This window comes from Pelobates fuscus, chromosome 7 (genome assembly GCF_036172605.1).
Source record: "Pelobates fuscus isolate aPelFus1 chromosome 7, aPelFus1.pri, whole genome shotgun sequence".
Lineage (NCBI taxonomy): Eukaryota > Metazoa > Chordata > Amphibia > Anura > Pelobatidae > Pelobates > Pelobates fuscus.
The window spans coordinates 128,917,809-128,939,714 of NC_086323.1; the positions used below are offsets into that span (position 1 = coordinate 128,917,809).

Here is a 21,906-nt window from a genome sequence, read left to right on the forward strand (position 1 = left end):
TCGAAAAAGTAGGCTAGGCCATTCATTATTTTAATCTCTATCGTGAATGTTTTAATTGGTTTACCTCTTGTGCCTTACGTACAACAGGGCAGCACTTTTCATTTGCTCCCCATCACAATAAAAACATTATGTGATCAGGAGAAAATGATGGATCTGTCAAACATGAGCATACCCGCTGTGAATGGCTAGATTTGTTTATAGAGTGTGAAAAGTCCTATATGTTTTATTACGTAATGTGGACTTTTGTGACTTTTTTAGTTAAAGGAATACTCCACACAAGCTGTATTGGTTATAGTAGACCAACACTACTATAAACTGGTGCTCCCAATTGTAAATTGTCAAGTAACAGCTTTACTTCTTACCTGGGGTCTGCCAGATGCCGCTCCAGCCTCTTCTCCATTACCAGAAAAGCTGGAAGCTCCTGATTAGGAGCTTCTATTAGCTTTCTTGAGCTAAGCTCAGCAGTTCAGGGCCAACTCATTGGCTAAGTGTCAACTGATTGCTTTCAGTCGATGAGCTAAGCTCAGTACCACTGGGCTTAGCTTAGGCAGAGACCTTCCATCTCTCCTGTAGGGTGCCCAGCAGACTTCAAGTAAGAAGTCAAACCTAAAATGGGAAAACATACGAACACTTGTGACACAACAATCACTACAGTGCATTTTAGGGGCTATGGTGCTTGAGGTGTGTGTTTATTAATTTGGGCTCCTCCTTTCATTAATCACTAGCCTTTCTATCTCTGGTAAATGTGTGATCCTGCGTTATTGAAATATTTTATCCACTTCTTTGGAATAAGCAATTTATGAAGGGCTATTGACTTGACTTGGAAACCTGATTTTAAGCATTGTGCAGAGTTGAAAAACAGTGGTTAGTATTTTGTTACAATGTTTGATCTTTTTAGAATATTCCCACCACTTCATCTGATCTACTAAGGCTTTTTGTTTGTCTTTTAAAAGCAGTCAGTAGTAGTGGCCAGGTGTATGCTGTACCAACAGGTAATGTATTAAGGACTATTCATGAACACTGAATTGACCACGTTGAAAAATTTAGGTCAAGGTAGCAGAGTTGGGAAACAACCAAAAACATGTTTTTTGTCCTAAATGCTTATATTTTGCAATTCTGTGTTTCACGTTCAGTGTAGAAGTTATTTTTTGGTAACTATACACATAGCAGTAGAGTGATCCATTTTTTAAATGTAGCTTCTAGAGTGTAAGGAATACAAAGCTGTAATACAGTATAGATCCTGTGGCAGACCTGGTATCATTCCCTGAGGTTGCCCGAACCTACATTTAATTCTACCGAACAGACCTGTACCCTCTGTTCGGGAACCAAACATAACTTGTGTGGTCCCCCTCTCTATTGACTTAGAACACTGACCACCCCTGGCTAATAACTGCAATTAAAGGATTAACTAGAGTGCTTTCCCTGGATGGCCACCATTTTGTCTCCCGAACACAGGCAGCGCGCATGGAACTCATTTCGGTTACACGTTCTTGCGAACTCCAATTAAGATGGTACTGCTGCCTGTATACTTTCCCGACCAACTTGATGAACCACGTTCGGGAGATAGGATCTACCGACTGGGGGGAGCGTTCGCTACCTAAGAGCCATGGGGAACGTTCGTCGGTGTTCGTACAGGAACTCCCGAACGAAGACTGGCCGCTGCCCTGGATTCTCTGGAACTATTTTGGGGGATCACCTTGTGGCCGTCCGGTAAAAACTTCTCTCGAATAGTAATCCCGTTCCACCAAACCAATCTTAGCGCTTGTCGGATATGTTGTGAGCTCAGACACAGGCTTTTCGGGGGTATAAGAATTGTGGGATTCCTGTAATGTTTTATGTTTTTGGGTGTTTTGTAATATTTTCTGTATTCCTTGTAACTGAGCGATAATTGAGTTATCATAATTCCCAGCACAATTATCTCTCAGACCCAGAGACTCTTGGGGAAAACCCCTGTAAACTGCTGTAGAGACTCCATACTATGGGGCTGTGCATAAAAAGCAGTGTGTGGGCTAATAAAAATCAGTTGACTCCCAGAACTGTGTGTCATCCAGTTACTAGGGGAATGGGCTATAACCATGGAACAGCGGTTTTTTTCCAGCTCCTGAGGATTCCAGCGGAGATCTTGTATCTTAGGATTGCAGCTCCTGCACAGAAGGGGTTAAAAAACCCTTTAACCCCTTAAAGACCAAACTTCTGAAATAAAAGGGAATCATGACATCTCACACATGTCATGTGTCCTTAAGGGGTTAAACACAATTCTGACCCTGGGACGGTGCACCGCCTCCTCCGTCGGGGGGGGGGGGGGGAGCGAATGCTGCAAGTCCATTAAGCCCACCCATAGTAAAGCATTGCTTCAATTCTTTTCTACAGGGATTTAACGGAAACTGGATGTCCTCATGCAGAGAGCGTGAGGATGTCCAGCGTCAGGGGGTCAAAAATCGCCTTGCCACCAGGAAGTGCCTCTAGTACTGTCTGACAGCCACTAAAGGCAGTCTTAGTCCTGCAATGTAATCATTGCAGTTTCTCAAAAACCGCATTGATTTACTTTGCACCCAGACCAGTTCAATAAGCTGAAGTGCTCTGGGTGACTATAGTGTCCATAATATATAGTAAACTGCATTCTACAATTTTTTAGACACTGCATTTTATAAGAGGAGTCTAACTGGGAAAAGCAGCGACAGTGTGAGAAACACTTTTTGTTTGGGGACCTGATGAGCATGAAGTTTCTTCCCAACCACACGGATCCAGCTCTGCATCTTGAACCATAGGTTGAGAACAATTGATTTAGTGAATACATGTATGGGTTTCTGATTTTACCAAAAATTTGCAATATTGCACCATCCTTGTTATGGAGTGTCCCACTTCTGTTCTGCAAGTTGCTGGCCTGAACCAGCTGTGGAAGTCACAGAAGGAACTTGAAGCTCTGTAGCTGACCACATGACAATGTTACTTTTTGCAAGTCACTCTGTCACTTGTCTGGAAACTAAATTAGCCTGTAAGTCATCACAAAGGGAAGTGATCAGGAAAGGAGCTATGTTTACCATAAATATTACTTCTGATTCCTTAAAACATCTTGGGGATTGTAGTTGTAAAACAGCTGTGTCTCTCTATGGGGCATATTCCTTCCTGAGTGATTTTAAAGAAACACTCCAGGTACCACCACCTCTGCAACACCCTGCAGTGGTTATAGTGCTAAGAGTGTCCTGGTGGATCGACATTGTAAGTAGTGAAACCTGTTGCTAATGACTTGACTTCTTAGCTGGCGGCCTCTGACTGCCTGAGCTAAACCCAGCAATGCGGGTGCTAGCTCGTTGTCTGAAAGTGATCAGCTAATGCTCTCAGCCAATGAGCTAGCCCTGCTGTGTAGAGCGGAATCTTCTAGCTCTCATTACAAGAAGTGGAGCGGCAGGGACTGGAGGTTAGTAAAATATTACTACTTGCCTTGTGGCTTCCAGGGCACTTCCGACACCATAACCATTACAACATGCTGTGGTTATGGCGCTTAGTGTTCCTTTAATAAATGCCAGCCATATAGCTTAACCTCTTAAGGACACATGACATGTGTGACATGTCATGATTCCCTTTTATTCCAGAAGTTTGGTGCTTAAGGGGTTAAAGGGACACTATTGGGTCTATAACCATTTTATCTGATTGAATTGGTTATAGTGTCTGCAGTCATCTTTCACTCTCCCTCTATTCAATGCTAAACCATTTTTAATGAATAAAAATAATATACACAGGCCTCCACTGGAGGTAATACTAAGGCACAGACTACATACTTCCTAGTCATACTGATGCCGACCAATTGCTGCTCAGATTAAAACTTGCTTGTTGGCCCAAGCAGCACAGAGGAAACTGGCTGCTAGGCACTTTTGTTTATCATTTATAATGGCTGAAAGGAATACTATAGCGTTAAAGGATCACTATAGTGTCAGGAAAACAAAGCGGTTTTCCTGACACTATAGTGCCCTCAGGGTCCCCCTCCCATGGCGCTGAAAGGGTTAAAAACCCCTTCAGCAGCTTACCTTAATCCAGCGCCGGGCTCCATCGACGCTGGTGACCTCTCCTCCCCCGTCCAACGTCAGCGGAGCCGAATGTGCATGCGCTGCAAGTGCTGCGCGCATTCAAAGTGTCCATAGGAAAACATTTCTCAATGCTTTCCTATGGACGCTCCGCGCGATGGAGGCATAATATGCCTCCAGCGTCGCAGATGCGCCTCTAGTTGCTGTCCGGAAGACAGCCACTAGAGGCTGGCTTAATCCCAAATGTTAACATAGCAGTTTCTCTGAAACTGTTATGTTTGCATCTGAAGGGTTAAAACCTGAGGGACCTGGCACTCAGACCACTTCATTGAGCTTAAGTGGTCTGGGTGACTATAGTGTCCCTTTAATAATACAAACCTGTAGTCATAGCGCTATAGTGCCCGTCCCTAGTTATATACAGATCATCTCTCACCCCCCATATACAATAAAAATGAATAAGTTTTACTTAACTTTTCCCAGGCATGGCTTCTTCCAGGGATGGTCCAATCCAATGCTCTTCATATAGGATAATTGAAGACCTGACGCGTTTTGACCTTCGGCACATCCACGCTTCCCTGTAAGAAAGCACTGTATTCAGTGCTTTCCTATGAGCTGCCGTATCACATGACTGCGTTTTACTCGGCCAGAGCAGCAGAAGAGCCTCTGGTGGCTGTCAGGAAGTCTGTTAAATCCACTAAAGCTGGATTTAACCATTCAATGTAAACATTGCAGTTTCTGCAAAGAAAAAAAAAAATCTGCAATGTTATACAGTGCAGTGTTTAAAGGACAGGACCACTACACCCATACCACTTCATTGAAATGAAGCGGTCTGTCTGACGTTTATATTTCTGCCTAGTAATACCTCTTGTGGCAGTCACTCTGAAGGCCACTAGAGGTGCTTCTTAGTCCAATGCATTACAACCTATGGGAACCTCCAGTGGCCACTCCTCAGAGGGCCACTGGCGGTGCGTTATGGGTCAGGGCTGCACAGTGTGCAGCACTAACGTTAAGCGTCTCCATCCTCTGCATAGAGGCGCTGAATGTTTCCCATAGAGATGCAGTAATTTAGTTAATCTCTATGAGAAGATGCTAATTGGCACAGCGTAGTGTTTTGCCAATCAAGCAGATGAGGAAAGCCTTCCAGTAAAAGGGATTTATTATATTTAAAACAATCTATAAAACAATCAATAAATAAAAACAAATACTGAATACGGTAATATCAGGGCAAAGCTTTCCTCCTTTTTAATTGCATATATTTTACAATCTCATACAGTAGGTCTATTCTTCTCCTATAGCTTTTCCTGACTTTGGCTAGGCCTACTTTTAATTCAGTAATTTTATCAATCAATGGACACCTGTGCAAAATATCATGATTTCAATCTGAGGAGCGCAAACATGGCTGGTGTGCTTTTATGGGGATTTTGCGGTGGTCTTCAGAAGCAGTACATCAGAGCATGAACACGGTACAGCAGGAGAGAATCTGAAATAAATGTATTATTACAAATAACTGTATATGTAATTGCGATGTATAATAAACAATAAAAAACGCATTTACTCAACATGAAAAACCCTGTAAGATCCTATTGGTCCCACTAATTAGTCACACGTTGACACCACAAATTAAATTTGGTCATATTTCTCTCAACAGTTTACTTCTCTGTAACTCCATTTCCGATGTCTAGTAAGGTTTGATATTTAAAACCATATTTAGCTATAGTTGTGCTCATTTTTCCTCTTCTTTGATCTCCTTATCTGTCACTGTCTCTCTGTAGAGAAGACAGATTTAAAGCCACCAACCAGCCTTTCCTGTGTTGTTATTTTGCAATGTGTCATGAACTACCAGCTGTGACTGTCAGGGTCACCTCTTATGAGCCATAGGCTATTTCTATTACCGTATATATTGTGTATCCTAGAGACTTAATGTGTTTTTGTGTCTCTGTCACAAGGTATTTGTAAAAACATTCACCAGGGAGGGGATGTACCTAGGAAGAGAGGGCCTTGGGTGCTATGATTGGACTTGAATCACCCGGCTTTATTCTAACACTCCATGCTGTACCATAGAGTTGCACTGATGTAAGACCAGTGCCCTGTTTGTCATGGTATTAAATTTACATACTGCTACATGACTTCTTTGCTCCCCCCTCCCCTCCTTGCCAAAGTCTCAGCTATATTTGGGTGTTTTAGCTGACGGGATGGTGATCAAGTTTAGCACATGCCCTCATACATAATTCCCATTTTGTAGCTGATCTGCGGCAAGAGTTCTGCCTCTGCTCTTCAGAGTCTCAGTGAAGTGTTTGGTGTTTTTTGAATTTTATTTTCCTTTGATAGCCGACTCACCGGTATGTTCTTGCTTCTTATAGCTACACCGGAACTGAAAGATTTCTTTGCAAAGGCCCGCAATGGATCTATACGACTCATTAAAGTGGTCATTGAAGAAGGTGAGTTGTGACTGATGGGATTGTGGTTTTGTGTACAAAGGTCTAAGAACAGAATTAGAACATGGAATTGGACATGGAAGATACGTTTTGTGAGGATTATTTGCTGAACCGGAAATTAAGGAGAATTGCAAGCGAAATGCAATTTTAAGGCCAAAGTTGGAGATTTTTTTCCAATTTCACTTTTAGAATAAAATTTTTAATTTCCTTATCAATTATCCATAATTCCTGGTGTGAATAAATCTTAGTGTGAACAGAAGTTCAAATATAGAGTTTAAATGTACAAAATGTAGTTTCATAAATGTAATACATTTAAGTAAAAAGGTTTATTCATATTTTTTGTGAGATTCTATTCATACCAACAGATGCCTTGGTACACTGAGGAATACAAGTTTGTCTCTTTTAGTCTTTCTCCCTTTGGGAAGGAGGCTATTGAGTTTATCAGAATTGTTACCTACTGGAACTGTTTTAAGATATACTAATGCATTTAATGATTGCCTTGTTTTGCATTGTGTTTCATTTAAAACAGACAGCCATGCCAGATTTATTTTTAAAGTGTGCCACCAGATCTCCAAATGTAATATATAAGGGTTGGGAAAAGAATGATGTAGTCATTATAACATTCTTTGGGATATTTCCCTATATTGGGGATTGTCAGTATATTTCAGCTTTTATACCAAATATTGCAAAGTTAGAAAAAAAAAAAAATCCGAATTCACGTTTTATAAGACTATTTTGTCTAAAATCTGCTTTTCCTTTGTGAATTCTCCATCTAGTTTCTTAAATACACCCCACATGTTTAAATGTATTCCCATACTGACTAGAAGAGATTTGTTAAATCCTGTTTTCAGTAACCACCCTGTTTGGGGATGCGTTGTTTTTTTTCTATGCCAACATATTTAGTTTTTTTTCCTGCTTTTTCTCATAATTGTTCTTCCTGTTCAACTTGTAAACATTTCCATAGTTTTGATTAAAGCATTAGGCCTGCTGACTTAACAGATTCCCCTAAGCTCCCACTATTGCTGCTTTTATGACAATGAGATTGTCACTTTTTTGTTTAAAAAAAATAAAATAATAAAGTTACAAAAAAACCCAAAAACTTTAATTTCAAAGAAACAAAAACACTCTGTACCTTGAAGAAAGTATGTTTTAAAGGAAATAGTCTCACCTTTCAGTATGTCCAGTCTCTACATTTCAAAACTTATTTTAGACCCTTGGCATGTGTAAAAGTAGACACAAAATAATTAAGATCCACGGAGAAGGCATATGCAGCTGTGTCTGAGGGCTATCGGAGAGGGTAAATTTTGTTATTGGGGTAAATATTTTCTAGAAAGCAGAGCCAAAAGCCAGCTCATGGAAAATCTTTGTGAGACGGTCTGGAATGTGCCTGCTTAGAATAGCAAAGCGGGTGATAAACACATTGACCAATTCTACACAGGGAGACAGAGGATATCAGCTGCTCCTGGGAACAAACTCCATGAACAGTATTGCAAGGTCACTTGCACTATGTACCATTTCTTACCCTCTTGACCTTAGAGATAGAAGAGATTTTCCTGATCTTCTTTGAGTATCTTGGCTGGTCTGTTATTTTATCAAACATGTCCCCAAGAATAGAATTTAAAGCGGCACTGTCATGCCGAATTCCGTTTTTTTTTTAACCCCCCTCCCGCCTCAACTACATCCAATCGACCCCCTAGTCATCCCCAAATGCCCCTATGCCCCCCACATTACCTATTTTTTATTCTTTATTTTCTGCCCCGATCTATATTCAGGGCGCCGCCATCTTTGTGTGGGTAGGTGAAGTCCCTGTGGGACACGTCATCTACCCACACTACACAGACTGTGAGATTCCCGCACATGCCCAGTGAAACATCTGGACATGCGAACGGGAATTTCACCTATTCATTCATTCATCAGACAGACGAATGAATGAATCGAAAAAATCAGACGAACAAACTAACACTGTGTATCAGTGTTCGTTTGTTTGTTCGGTTTATTACAAGGAGGGAGCTACCGGCGTGCAGCTCCCTCCTTGTAATATGTAAAGACAGAAGCGGCAGGGAGCAGTGCTCCCCACCACTTCATTAGCCCCCCAGGTCCTCCCCTCACTCTATGGGGGTCAATATGACCCCCATAATAGCATAAGGGAGATTCAAATCTCCCCAATGCCCCTACTCGCTATACCGCGAGTAGGGGCATGTCCACTAAACAGTGAGCAGCCTGTGGCCCCCCCTGGGCGGCGGGTGGGGGCCATAAAAGTAATAGGGGGGGGACCTACTGTCCCCCCCCCCCCCGGCCCCCACCCCTGGGCGGCGGGTGGGGGCCATAATAGTAATAAGGGGGGGGGGGACCTACTGTCCTCCACCCCCCGGCCCCCACCCCTGGGCGGCGGGTGGGGGCCATAATAGTAATAGGGGGGGGGGACCTACTGTCCCGGCCCCCACCCCTGGGCGGCGGGTGGGGGCCATAATAGTAATAGGGGGGGGGGACCTACTGTCCCGGCCCCCACCCCTGGGCGGCGGGTGGGGGCCATAATAGTAATAGGGGGGGGGACCTACTGTCCCCCCCCCCAGCCCCCACCCCTGGGCGGCGGGTGGGGGCCATAACGATAATGGGGGGGACCTACTGTCCTCCCCCCGCCCCCACCCCTGGGCGGCGGGTGGGGGCACTAAGTAAATTCCCCCCACCCCCCATCAAGGTGACTAGGGGTGCCCAAGCCCCTAGTCACCCACCCCCCACCCAAATAAAAAATGCCCCTACCTACCCCCCTCACCCTAAAAAATAGTGAGGGGGGAATAAAATTGCTAACCTGTAAAGTAAAATTAAACTTACCATTCGACGTCTTCTTTTTTCTAAAATCTTCATTTTTCAGCCCCAAAAAAGGCCAAATAAAAAACCATCATAGCCGTCGAACTAAAAATAAAATAAAAAACCCGAGCGCAAAAAAAAAAAACCCGACGAAAAAGAAAAAACCAGAGCGCACAAAAAAAATAATCCATCTTCACCCATGGAGGGCTCCGCGCAGACTGAGCTCCGCAGGGCGGGGCAAGGCTTATAAAGCCTTGCCCCGCCCTGCAATTAGCCTAAGAACACTCTGATTGGTGGGTTTAAGCCAATCAGAGTGCTCTTTGTCATTTTACAAGCGTGGGAAAGTTCTTTGGAGGGGTGGGGGCCGGGGGGGGGAGGACAGTAGGTCCCCCCCCCCTCTTATTACCATTATGGCCCCCACCCGCCGGCCAGGGGTGGGGGCCGGGGGGGAGGACAGTAGGTCCCCCCCCCCCTACTACTATTATGGCCCCCACCCGTCATTTAGGGGTGGGGGGCAATATTTTTTTTTTTTTTTTCTACAGTGAGCAGCCACAGGCTGCTCACTGCTTACTAGACATGCCCCTACTCGCGGTATAACGAGTAGGGGCATATTATTTACTAATACTAAGTAATCTTTACTTAGTATTAGTAAATTTGGCTGAAAGACCAATTTAGGTCTTTCAGCCTTTTAGTAGATAGCTCCCTGATACCGTGGGAATTGGGGAGTTATCTACTAAGCGGCTGCAAGATGCAGCCACAGCAATGAATAGGATCGGAGTTTCATTCATTTGAATGAAATTCCGATCCGAACAAAGTACCGAATTGCATCCTAACACCAATGGAGAAACTCTTCTCATTCTGTTAGGATGCAATTCGGCAGTTTTGCCGGCCTTCTGTCTAAGTGACAGGACTTTCGGCAATACTGACAGGAAGCATTGTGGGAACTGGGAGGAAAGCTAGGGATCATGGGAAAATTGGTCTGACCAGCGGAAATGAAGCACACTTTGTTTCTCCGCTGGTCAGAGCTGGTCAAGCGGAGGAATCCTCCATAAGACAGAGTCCCTACTTTGTCTTATGATTTTAAAGAAAACTAAAGAAGACAGGAAGAAATGAATAACAGATCCCGAGAGAGGGGGAGAAGAGGAAGAGATTGAGGAAAGGTAAGTTCGGCATGACAGTGCCGCTTTAAGGACTTTCACCACCTCTGGTGCACAGTTGTTTCAGTAAGCAAAATTCACCTGTGGTTTAAAGAGGGATACATTGAAATTCTGTCCTGTGTATGGGTCATGCAGACAGAAGTGAAATACAACACTTTAATCCCTTAAGGACCATTTAAAATAAATGTTTTACTGCCATTGTGCTGCCAATTTATCACTAACTCAGTTCAATGATAAAACCAGCTGAATTACAGAAAAAAAACTTTCTTCAGTTACTTGTTGCCGCAACTCCAGTACCACAGGGGATTTGAATATTTAACACAATGTGGACACTTACATGATTAAATGTATCCCAGATCCTAATATTGCTGCTGGATTAATCCCATATGTAGAAATCACCAAAGCCAGCCAAACAGTCCTCGCTCATAAGGATCTCAGAATAATCCACAAGTTAGACCATGGAAGGTGCATACTTTATTGTAAATAAAATAGTTAACAACATTCCATAAATATATGGGCAGACCTCATTGGTAACAGGCACTCCAAAATCTTTAAACACATGTCAATTAATTCAGAGTCCAATGTTTGCAAAATACAAAAAAATGCAATAAAAGGAAATTCCTGCACCTGCCAAAGGGGAGGGGTGTCATGGGACAAAAATATGAAAAACTTACAGTAACTCTGGACTTGTTTTGCGCTTTTCCTGACGCTTTATCAACATTATTCAGCCGTGATTTAAATGGCCATTTTAGGAATTAAACCTTTTTTTGTATCAGTGATGTCCCCTACACAACTCTTCCTCTACTCAGATTGATTAAAATGAAAATTCTAATTGTTGCTACATACCTCTCCCATACTAATTCTGGACCTCACTAATGTAATTTCCCTTTCTCTCTACTACCACTTATTAATTTCCCTGTATATTCAGACGCTAGCCACCATCCCTTCCTTTATTTTAATACTCTTTTCCATTTGCACTGCCTTCCAACCCATTTTACATGCTCATTTATTTCATTTGTGGATTCCCTTCCATTTCCCCCTTCAAACCTGCCCAATTGGCAGTTAGCTATCATCATTGGGTACCCCAGGACACAGCTGCAATTGCCTGAGTGAGCGGCTTCTAGGACAGACCTAAGGTCCCAAAAACCTTACTGTGTTGGCTTTCACTTGCGCAAAGTTACAACTGCCAACTTATAGGTTTATATATTTTGGATGACAGTGCTATATTCCTGTTTTATTTAGGTGTCTAGATGTGGCTATGTTGTCAGTATAATGATTTTCTGTTTTGTGTGTTTTTTGCCTGCCTGCAGAACAGCTGATGTTGGGAGCTCATAAAGAACTCCGGCTAAACTGGGACCAAGATTATGATGCACTGGTGCTCCCGTTGCTAGATGAGACTGAGCCGTGTTATATCCTTTATCGCCTTGACAGCCAGAATGCCCAGGGATATGAATGGCTTTTCTTGTCATGGTCACCTGATAACTCCCCGGTAAGATGAATTGTTCCATTTCTATAACATTAAAATGTTCCCCAATTTTTGAATTAATTCTGTTTTTGTGCTAATGCCCAAAACCACAGCACTCTTGCACTGTAATAGTGATGGCTAAAACTGATATGACTGATGTTTCAGAATTCTAGTTTTCCCTTGCTGATTGAGCATCGTGAAACACCACTGCACTATACAAAACACTTTTTCATTTTCCAAAGACTGTGGCCCATATTTATTCTTAAGAGGCACCACATTCCACAGTACTGTATATGGGTACAAATGGTACAAGTAGACGTGCAAATGTACAATACACCTGAGACAATATAACATTTAACAAATGAATACAGGAAAAGTTGAAAGCCTTATTCCTGTGGATACTTTATATGGTACGAGGGGTGAGTAACAGGAGGTGGGCCTGCAACGGTGAGAAAGATGTTAATACTGAGTAAGATGAGGGCATTTATTGGTTAAGTGTACTTGCGGAGTTGAGTGGTAGGCTTCCCTGAACAAGAATGTCTTTAGTGAGTGCTTAAAGGATGGCAAGCTAGGGGAATATCCAACAGAGCAGGGAAGTGCGTCCCAGGGGTTTGCTGCCACACACGAAAAAAACTGTAGTCTAACATGGGGAGAGGTTATAATCCAAGATACAAGTTGGAGGTCATCGTGTGATCTCAGGGGACGATGGGCTGGAGTATATTTGTGATTAGTGAAGACTTATGTAGGGAGCAGTATTAGTAGAGGATTTCTAGTGAGGACAAGTAGTGGATAGCAACGTTAGAAAGGGCTTTATGTCAGTGTGAGAATTTCAAAATTGGTACAGCTGTGCATGGGAAGCTAGTGAAACGTTTTACAGAGAGGTGCAGCAGGTATGGAACAATGGGTAAAGTGAATGAGCCTGGCAGAAGCATTCAGGTTAGACTGAAGAGGGGGGAAGCGGCATAGAAGAAGGCCAGTTAGTAGGTTATTTCAGTAGTCATGACAATAAATTAAAAGGGATTGGATGACTTGCTTAGTGGTGTCGGCGCTCAGAAAGTGACTCATTTTGGCTATATTGCGTAGATGGCTAAGAGGTAGATAGGAGTTTCATCAACATAAAGGTGGTATTTAAAGCCGTAGCTATTAAGCCTATCCAGTGAAGTAGTATAACTGGAGAAGAGTAGAGGACCCAAGACAGATCCTTGAGATACTCCAGTTGACAGGTGCTTTGAGGAGGAGTTGCCACCAGCAAATGACACAGAAGTGGATCTGTTGGACAGATAAAATTGGACCCAAGAGAGAGCTGTGTGGCAGAGGCCAAAATAAATCTGTAGTAGGAGAGGGCAATCAACTGTGTCGAAGGTAGCTGAGAGGTCAAGTAAGATAAGAATAGCGTTGTGGCCAGTGTTTTTAGCAGAAAGAAGGTAGTTTGTAACCTTGGTGAGGGCAGTTTCAGTTGAGTGTTGGGGACAGAAGCCAGATTACAGAGGATCAAGCAGGGAGTTGGAGGACAGGAAGTGAGTTTAGTGGTTGTCAACTCGTTTTTCCAGGAATTTAAATGTTAATGCAAGCAATTTTCTGAAATCTTACCTGTGCCGCGCGCTGCAGCATAAAGGCAGCGGGAGATTAGAGAGGTCAATGCGTGGCTGAAGTCTTGGTGCAGGAAAGAGGGTTTTGGGGTTTTAGAACACTGGGCCAATTTTGCGCTTGGGTACAACCTGTATAGTCGTGATGGATAGCACCTAAACGGAAGAGGGTCTGCTGTGCGGGGGGATAGGATGGCTAGAAGCTTGATTTTAAACTAGTAGTAGGGGGAGGGTCAAATCAATCTAGAAAATGGAGATAGGATAGAGGAGATGGGCTTTATCTTCGTATAAGGGGGGTGGAGATGGGGCGAGGGGAAAGCTCAGAACAGAGGAGGTATGTAATATTGATGAAAATTCACAAAAAGTACAAATGACTCATGATAATATTAAATGTTTGCTTATTAATGCAAGGAGCCTATATAACAAAATGAGGGAACTAGAGGCAATAGCATACACTAAATAGTATGATATAATAGGCATAACAGAAACATGGTGGGATGAGACACATGACTGGGCAGTTAAAGGAAAGAATAGAGAGTAAGGGCTGCGCCAGAGAGACTTAATATATTAATAATAAATAGTCCAAATAAAAAGAGTCTTATCTAAAATGCTCTTATTGGAGACACAGAGTCTATAGGTGCTTGGTCAGGAACAAATGTCCTCGCTGTTCTCCTCCGTGTAGATTCACTCATAGAGAACATAGAAAACAAATAGAGAACCAAATAGTGCAATAAGTCTAATAATAGAGTAAATAAAATATTAAAAGCTGGTATAAAACTCACATTTGCAAGAGCTATAACTCGCTCTAGTGTAAAAGGCGTACAGCGGTACAATCCCCGCTTATGGGATATAGGGTAAACTTCCTCCGTCAATGGTATGTTCAACAATCAAAAATAAAAGAGAGACAACCAATAGTGCTCACCGGATAAAATGCTGGAAATAAAATATATAAAATGGTACTCACAAGGAAGGAGCAGACCAACTGCTCCTTGAAGATAGCGCTGGTGGTATTATCCCCACCTCGGATTACTTGGAGTCCAGGGTGATAAAAATGCCAGGTAAAAAACAATATAAAGTGTATCAAAGGATAAATGGCACAAATAAAAAGTGACCAAATAATCTTTAATATATTCAAATACACAATAAAATATCCACAAACGCGTTTCGCCAATATGGCTTTATCAATATGGAATAAGGACCTGATACCTGGCAAGAGAGAGTTTAAATAGCAATTCAAATCTTTGAAATTGGCGCCAAAATTAGAAACAGCCAATCAAAATTTCAGTAATAAACAATCAAGTTTAAACATATAAAAACAACATTTTCATAATGGACATACAATATAATAGGCTTTATGAACCTTATTAGACTTTAAAACGTAAACGAGGGTTATTTTATATAGAAAATAACTTTCTAATGCGGTCATGTGACCGGCATATAAACCGCATGGTTTGCTGGGACATGTAGTTGATAGCAAGACGTCTGCGCGCATTGCGCAGCCGCCGACGTCTGAACCAGTAGGCGGGAATTGGACGTCAGCTCGCATTTAATTGCGGCTGACTTCAGACGGAGGGGGCGTGTATCTGCACAAAGCTGCGGCCGTCGTCATGGAGAATGGGCTGAATCTCGGAGCCGACGCCCGTCGTCATGGAGATAGAAAAAAAACGTCGGCTCACACAAGGATGTGGCCAACGTTGGGGAGTATGCCTGACACACTGAAAAGTGTCATCAGGCATAATCCCAAATAAAGGAATATCAGAATAACCTAATAATACAGACAAGAGATTAAACCAATATATAAAAAAAAATACAATACAGTTAAAGGAACACCTATAGGCACCCAGACCACTTCAGCTCAATGAAGTGGTCTGGGTGCCAGGTCCCTCTAGTTTTAACCCTGCAGCTGAAAACATAGCAGTTTCAGAGAAACTGCTATGTTTACACTGAGGGTTAATCCGGCCTCTAGTGGCTGTCTGACTGACAGCCACTAGAGGCCGCTTCCGCGATTCTCAGTGTGAAAATCATAGTAAAAAGACGGTGGACGTCCATATGAAAGCATTGAGTAATGCTTTCCTATGGGCTGTTTGAATGCGCGCGCGGCTCTTGCCGCACATGCGCATTCAGCGGTGATGTAGGCAGGAGAAGGAGAGTTCCCCAGCGTCGAGGGAGCCTAGCCCTGGAGAAAGGTAGTGGTCCTTCAGCCCAGCGAGAGGGGTGTCATGGGGGTGGGGGCAACCTAATGACCCTATTGTGCCAGGAAAACAAGTTTGTTTAAATGGGTACTTAAAGTCAAATCTTGTGGAGAGTGACGAGGAAAATGTGGAAGCTTTATGGGTAGACATCTGCTTGGGGCAACCAAAGGGAAATCAATTATTGGTTGGGATATGTTATAAACCACTTAATGTAAATATTATGAGGAAGAACAGCTGTTAGAGCAAATTGGGAAAGCTGCCAATCGGGGTAACACGTTAATTATTGGATATTTTAATTACCCAGACATAAATTGGGATAGAGTGACTAGTACTTCAGCAAGGGGAATCAGGTTTTTGAATTTGTTAAATGACACCTTAATGTCACAACTAGTACAAACATCAACTAGAAAGGATGCTTGTCTGGATCTCGTTATAACAAACAAGGTTGATCTTTTGACCAACGTTCAAGTCGGGGAGCATTTGGGAAATAGTGATCACAATATGGTAATTTTTTAAATAAACTCAAAAAAGCAAAAGTATGTGGGGTATATTAAAACATATAATTTAAAAAAAATATTGACTGGCATAAACTCCTTAGTGAAAAAAAACACTGAGGATAAATGGAAACTATTCAAACAAATATTAGAAAAGTACATTTCTTAGTATGTACCATTGGGTAATAAATATAAAAGAAACAAATTGAAACCAATGTGGCTTAGTAAAGAAGTAAAACAAGAGATTAAAAATAAGAAAGGGGCATTTAAATCGGACAAATCAGAGGCATCCTATATAAGATATAAGGAAGCCAATAATGCTTGCAAAAAGGCAATTAAAGTGGCTAAACTAGAAAATGAGAAATTGATAGCCAAAGAATGCAAAACCAACTACAAAAATGTTTTTAAGACATCAATTCTAAAAATAAAAAAAGTGTAGGTACACTGGAAACAGAGATGGGTCTGTTAGCTAATGAAGACAAGGAAAAAGCAGACATTTTAAATAACTATTTTTCTTCAGTATATATTAATGAGGATCCTATGGCAAGAGATATGCAAATGATTGCTGCAAAAAACTTGCAGATAACTTGTGATTGGATGACTCCAGACAAGGTGCTACAGCCGTTAAAGAAAATGAATGTAAATAAAGCTCCAGGGTCTGACTGTATTCACCCACAAGTACTTAAGGAGCTAAGTGGGGAAATAAGTGAACCTCTCTATTTCATTTTTCAAGATTCTTTTGTTTCAGGTATTGTACAAGAGGATTGGAGGAAGGCAGATGTCGTTCCTATATTTAAAAGGGGTTAAAAATCCTTGCCTGGAAATTATAGACCTGTAAACTTAACTTCTGTGACTGGGAAAATATTTAAGGGCTATTAAGGAATAATATTCAGGAATTCATTGGGAAGAACTTTATTAGCAATAATCAGCATGGTTTTATGATACATAGGTAATGTCAAACTAACCTAATTGCATTCTACAAAGAAGTAAGTAGAAGTATAGATCAGGGTGTTGCAGTGGATGTGATCTACTTGGATTTTGCCAAGGCATTTGATACAGTTCCTCACAAAAGGTTAGTCTTCAAAGTGAAAGAAATTGGTCTAGATCAGGCATAGGCAACCTTCGGCACTCCAGATGTTTTGGACTACACCTCCCATGATCGTTTACCAGCATTATGAGTGTAAGAGCATTATGGGGGATGTAGTCCACAACATCTGGAGTGCCGAAGGTTGCCTATCCCTAGTCTAGATGATTATTCTTGTTCTTGGGTAGAACATTGGCTTAAGGATAGAGTACGAGTTATCATTAATGATACATTTTCAGGCTGGAAAGTAGTAAGTGGTGTCCCTCAGGGTTCTGTTTTGGGACCGCTTCTATTTAACATATTTATAAATGATCTTGAAATAGGCATTTAAAACCATGTTTCAGTGTTTGCAGATGACAAAAGTTTGTAAAGTAATAAAATGTGAGCAGGATATTGCTTTGCTGCAGAGGAATTTAGATAGATTGGGAGACTGAGCACTAAAATGGCAGATGAAATTTAATGTAGAGAAATGCAAAGTTATTCACTTTGGGGTCTAGAATGCACAATCAACTTACACTATAAATGGTAGTGAATTAGGGATAACACACGAGAAGGACTTGGGGATTTATTATAGACAACAAATTAGGCAGCAATATGCAATGTGAATCTGCAGTTGCTAAGGTCAGTAAGATTTTGTCATGTATAAATAGGGGCATAAATTCTTGGGATGAAAATATAATTTTGCCTCTTTATAAATCGCTGGTAAGACCACACCTTGAATATGCTGTGCAATTTTGGGCACCTGTTCTAAAGAAGGATATCATGGCACTAGAAAAAGTGCAGAGACGAGTTACTAAATTGATAAAAGGATTGGAGCATTTTAGTTACGAAGAAGGTAAAAAAAATGTAATCTCTTTAGTTTGGAAAAACGGCGCCTCAGAGGGGATACATTATTATACAAATATATTCAGGGCCAGTACAAACCATTATCTGGAAATCTATTCATAAACAGGGCTATACATAGGACACTAGGTCATGCATTTAGGCTGGTAGAAAGGAGATTTCATCTAAGGCAAATAAAAGGTTTATTTTTACAGTTAGAGCAATAAGAATATGGAATTCTGTCTGAAGAGGTGGTTTTATCAGAGTCCATACAGTTGTTTAGACTGCAATTGGATAAATACTTGCAATAACATAACATACAGGGATACAATTTCTAATTAGTGGGGTGATAGCTGCTTGATCCAAGGTGACATCTGACTGCTACTTTGGGGTCAAGAAGGAATTTTTTCCTAGTTTGTTGCAAAATTGGAAGCTTTTCAGACTAGGTTTTTTTGCCTTCTTTTGGATCAACAGCCAAAACATAAGTGAGGAAGGCTGAACTTGATCGACGCAAGTCTCTTTTCAGCTATGTAACTATGTAAACAGTGATATGTGGGGTAGTTTGTAGGAGAATTATGGTCAAATGAGGGTTTCTTGATTATGGAAGTGACCTTTGCATGTTTGAAAGAGAGTGGGATCAAACCAGTAGAATGGGATAGGTTGAAGATGTGTGGGTGAAAGACAGAGAAGGCATTAGATGTGGAGGGATAGGGTCAAGCAGACTTCTTTCTTGAAGCACAAAGTAAAGAACAAACTACATCCTCTCTGACTGGGGGAAGAAGCAGAGAGTTGCAGTGGGGGTGATTGGAGGTGGAACATTGCAAGCTAGTGTTGGCATGTTGCTTTGAATAGTGTTTTTTTTGTGTTTTTTTATTTTTTATTAGTCTGCAAGGTCTTGAGCATAACGCATGCACTCTGCTAGAAAAGCTACAGATAAAGGGTGCTATTACAAAGCAGCCGTCACGTGTGCACCACCTTTTATGAGGTAGGCAAAACAGAAATGTTTATGAATGTTAATGTTGAGCACCCTATGATTTCAATGTTTACTGAACTTGGATCAATTATGCTTGATATGAGATACCCTCAGGTTTCCTTGCGTTAAATGTTTCTAGATGTGTTCAGTTCATTTAGCCTTCCAACTTTTCAGTGGTGCACAATTGCATAAGTCCTTTAGCATGCTCCATTATGCCTTTTAACCTTGGTAGTGACTGCTACTCTATGAATTCAGCAATTTTTGCAACATAATCTTCTCTGACTAAATCAGTCCTTTTATTCAAGTGCTTGTTTGGTTTGTATCTTTCTCAGTTTAATTATCTTCCCTTTTACAAAAGTTTAGATTTATTTTTGTCTGCAAAATGAGGACAATGTAAAATGAGGATTGGGAGTGAGCCCCCAAGCTTCATAGAAACAGGCTTTATTCACTAAATTGAGAAGTAACAATGGAGCCTGCAAAATTTAGAGTAGAATATGTGAGCTTAAAGTGAAATAATTACCTTACCTGAAATCGCTCCCATATACATTGAATACACCATACAGCGAGGGAAGAAAGTATTTGATCCCCTGCTGATTTTGCACGTTTGCCCACTGGCAAAGAAAAAAATTCAAAATCGGCAGGGGATCAAATAATTTTTTCCCCTCACTGTATGTCAACAAGGATACATGATGTATTCAATGTAAAATATAGAGATCTACTCGCTTCTCCTCCGTTCCATTGCTGCCATCTTCAGACTTTGTTGTGGTTACTCTTCAAGTAATATCCACCTCCAGGTCATTCTCCGCTATGCCTTTGGTGTTCAGTGATTTGCCCTGTTTCGGGAGACTTCCCCAAGCTGGCTTCTGAACGGAGTGACGTCATATCACTATGTTTCTTTACTCCCTAGCCAGCGCTGGAAGTGCGGGCTAGGGAGTTTCCATAGGAACCGCATTGCATGTGCTGTGGTTGCTATTCTTAGGTAGGTTTTTTTGCTTTCCCTTGTTAGTCTATGACTCAGGACACCGAGGCATTGACTGACAGCTGGGAGAAAAACTATTTTTAAATAGGTTTTTCTCCTGATCTATACTCTATAAAGCTGTAAGTTATAGACAGTTTTTTTTTTATTCTCAATCTAATGAGCATAAGTTGTTTGGGACATGACAGGCCCCCTTTAATAAGTATCTTGGAAAACTTCTCCATTTTAAACTAGTGTATACTAAAATTTAGAATTCCCTTGTCATTCTCAGATAATCTTGTCTGTTAAAAGCAATGATATAACAATGATAGAGTAAGATACATATGAACAAATATAGAGAGCTGCAGAAAGAGAGCTTAACACACGAATGGCAATTACATTTGTATGTTAGAATCAATGGAAGCAATATTAAAGGGAGTTGTTTCAGTGATGTCACTGAAGTGCCTCTTTGGATAGTTCTCACTGTGTACTTCAGAATTAAATCATGAAATAAAATGTTTTTAATTTCTTTCACCAAAAAAATATTGTGTAAGGCAATGTTAAATCATATGATCATGTTACACACAACCTGGCAAAAAGACTGGCATCCATCAAGTTCAGCCTTTCTCACGTCTGTTTTTGCTGTTGATTCAATACATTGGAGGGGTTTATGATAAAGCAAACCTGCCATGACTTTTTCATTTTAAAGGGACATTATAGTCACCAGAACAACTACAGCTTATTGTATTTGTTCTAGTGAGTATAATGATTCCCTTCAGGCTTTTTTTTCCCTATGGAAACTCATTGTGATTGGCTGAGAGAATCACTTCTGATGATGTCAGCCAAGCAGGCAGGTCAGAGGCAGAGCCAGCAGCAGCAGACTGAACTAAAGGTTAGATTTTACTATATTTAGGGAGGGCCAGGGGATGCTAGATGGTGTTTGTAAACACTATAGGGTCAGGAATACATGTTTGTGACCCTATATGGTTCCTTTAAGTTCTAATTAGCCAGAAGCAATTAAAGCAAAAGATTAATTGGAATTCACATTACTTTAGTTACTCCCCATGACGTGAATATTTCATTTGTGGTGGTATGGTCTATTAAGTGTGAAGTACTCTTGCAGTCTATCAAAAGGGTTTCTTCATTAGTGCAACAAAAACATATTTGTCATCAAATCTTCACCCTGTGACAGGAATTAAAATGATTATTTATAAAACCACATGTGCCACAGCTCTGCTCAGTGTATAAACACATCTACAGATAAATTATGGCTACAGACATAACTGAGAACAATCTCTGGGGCATGTTAGTTAGTAAATGTTAGCTATTGTAAAGGGAGGGTCTCCTTTGCCCAACGTGTATAAAAGATTTTTAGCTCGGACCACAATTAACATGTATCCACAGGATGAAGGTGTTGTGTTACTACTTGCAGAATATAATGTTTTGTGCTTTCTGATAGGTGCGATTGAAGATGTTGTATGCAGCTACACGAGCAACTGTGAAAAAAGAGTTTGGGGGCGGGCACATTAAGGATGAAATCTTTGGAACGCTGAAGGTACGTCATTGGGTTTACTGTATTTGATTAGAAGAGAACAGTAAACTGCTTGAGCAATCATGCAACCTATACCACATTCGTGCCAGTTATTTAATTTAAAGGCATATTAAGCAATGAGATAAACTCATCCTACGTGAATTGTGGTGATTTTTTTAAAAATAAAATAGAAAATGTGAGACTCACAGCCCTAGCTGTGATTTAAAGGGACACTATAGTCAACAGAACTACTACAGCTTATTGTATTTGTTTTGGTGAGTAGAATTATTCCCTTCAGGTTTTTTGCATAAACACTCTCTTTTCAGAGAAAATGCAGTGTTTACATTACCGCCTAGGGACACCTCCACTGGCCACTCTTCAG

The 21,906-nt window shown here is 41.2% G+C and overlaps 1 protein-coding gene across 1 annotated transcript in view; it reads left to right on the forward strand.

The window, feature by feature from the left end:
• The window catches only part of TWF2 (twinfilin actin binding protein 2), a 33,989-nt gene that overhangs the window by 5,612 nt on the left and 6,471 nt on the right, over positions 1-21,906 (forward strand). The window contains exons 2-4 of the mRNA XM_063426640.1: positions 6,383-6,460; positions 11,733-11,911; positions 21,453-21,548. Coding sequence (XP_063282710.1) covers positions 6,383-6,460; positions 11,733-11,911; positions 21,453-21,548 — 353 coding nt within the window. The remainder of the gene's footprint in view (positions 1-6,382; positions 6,461-11,732; positions 11,912-21,452; positions 21,549-21,906) is intronic.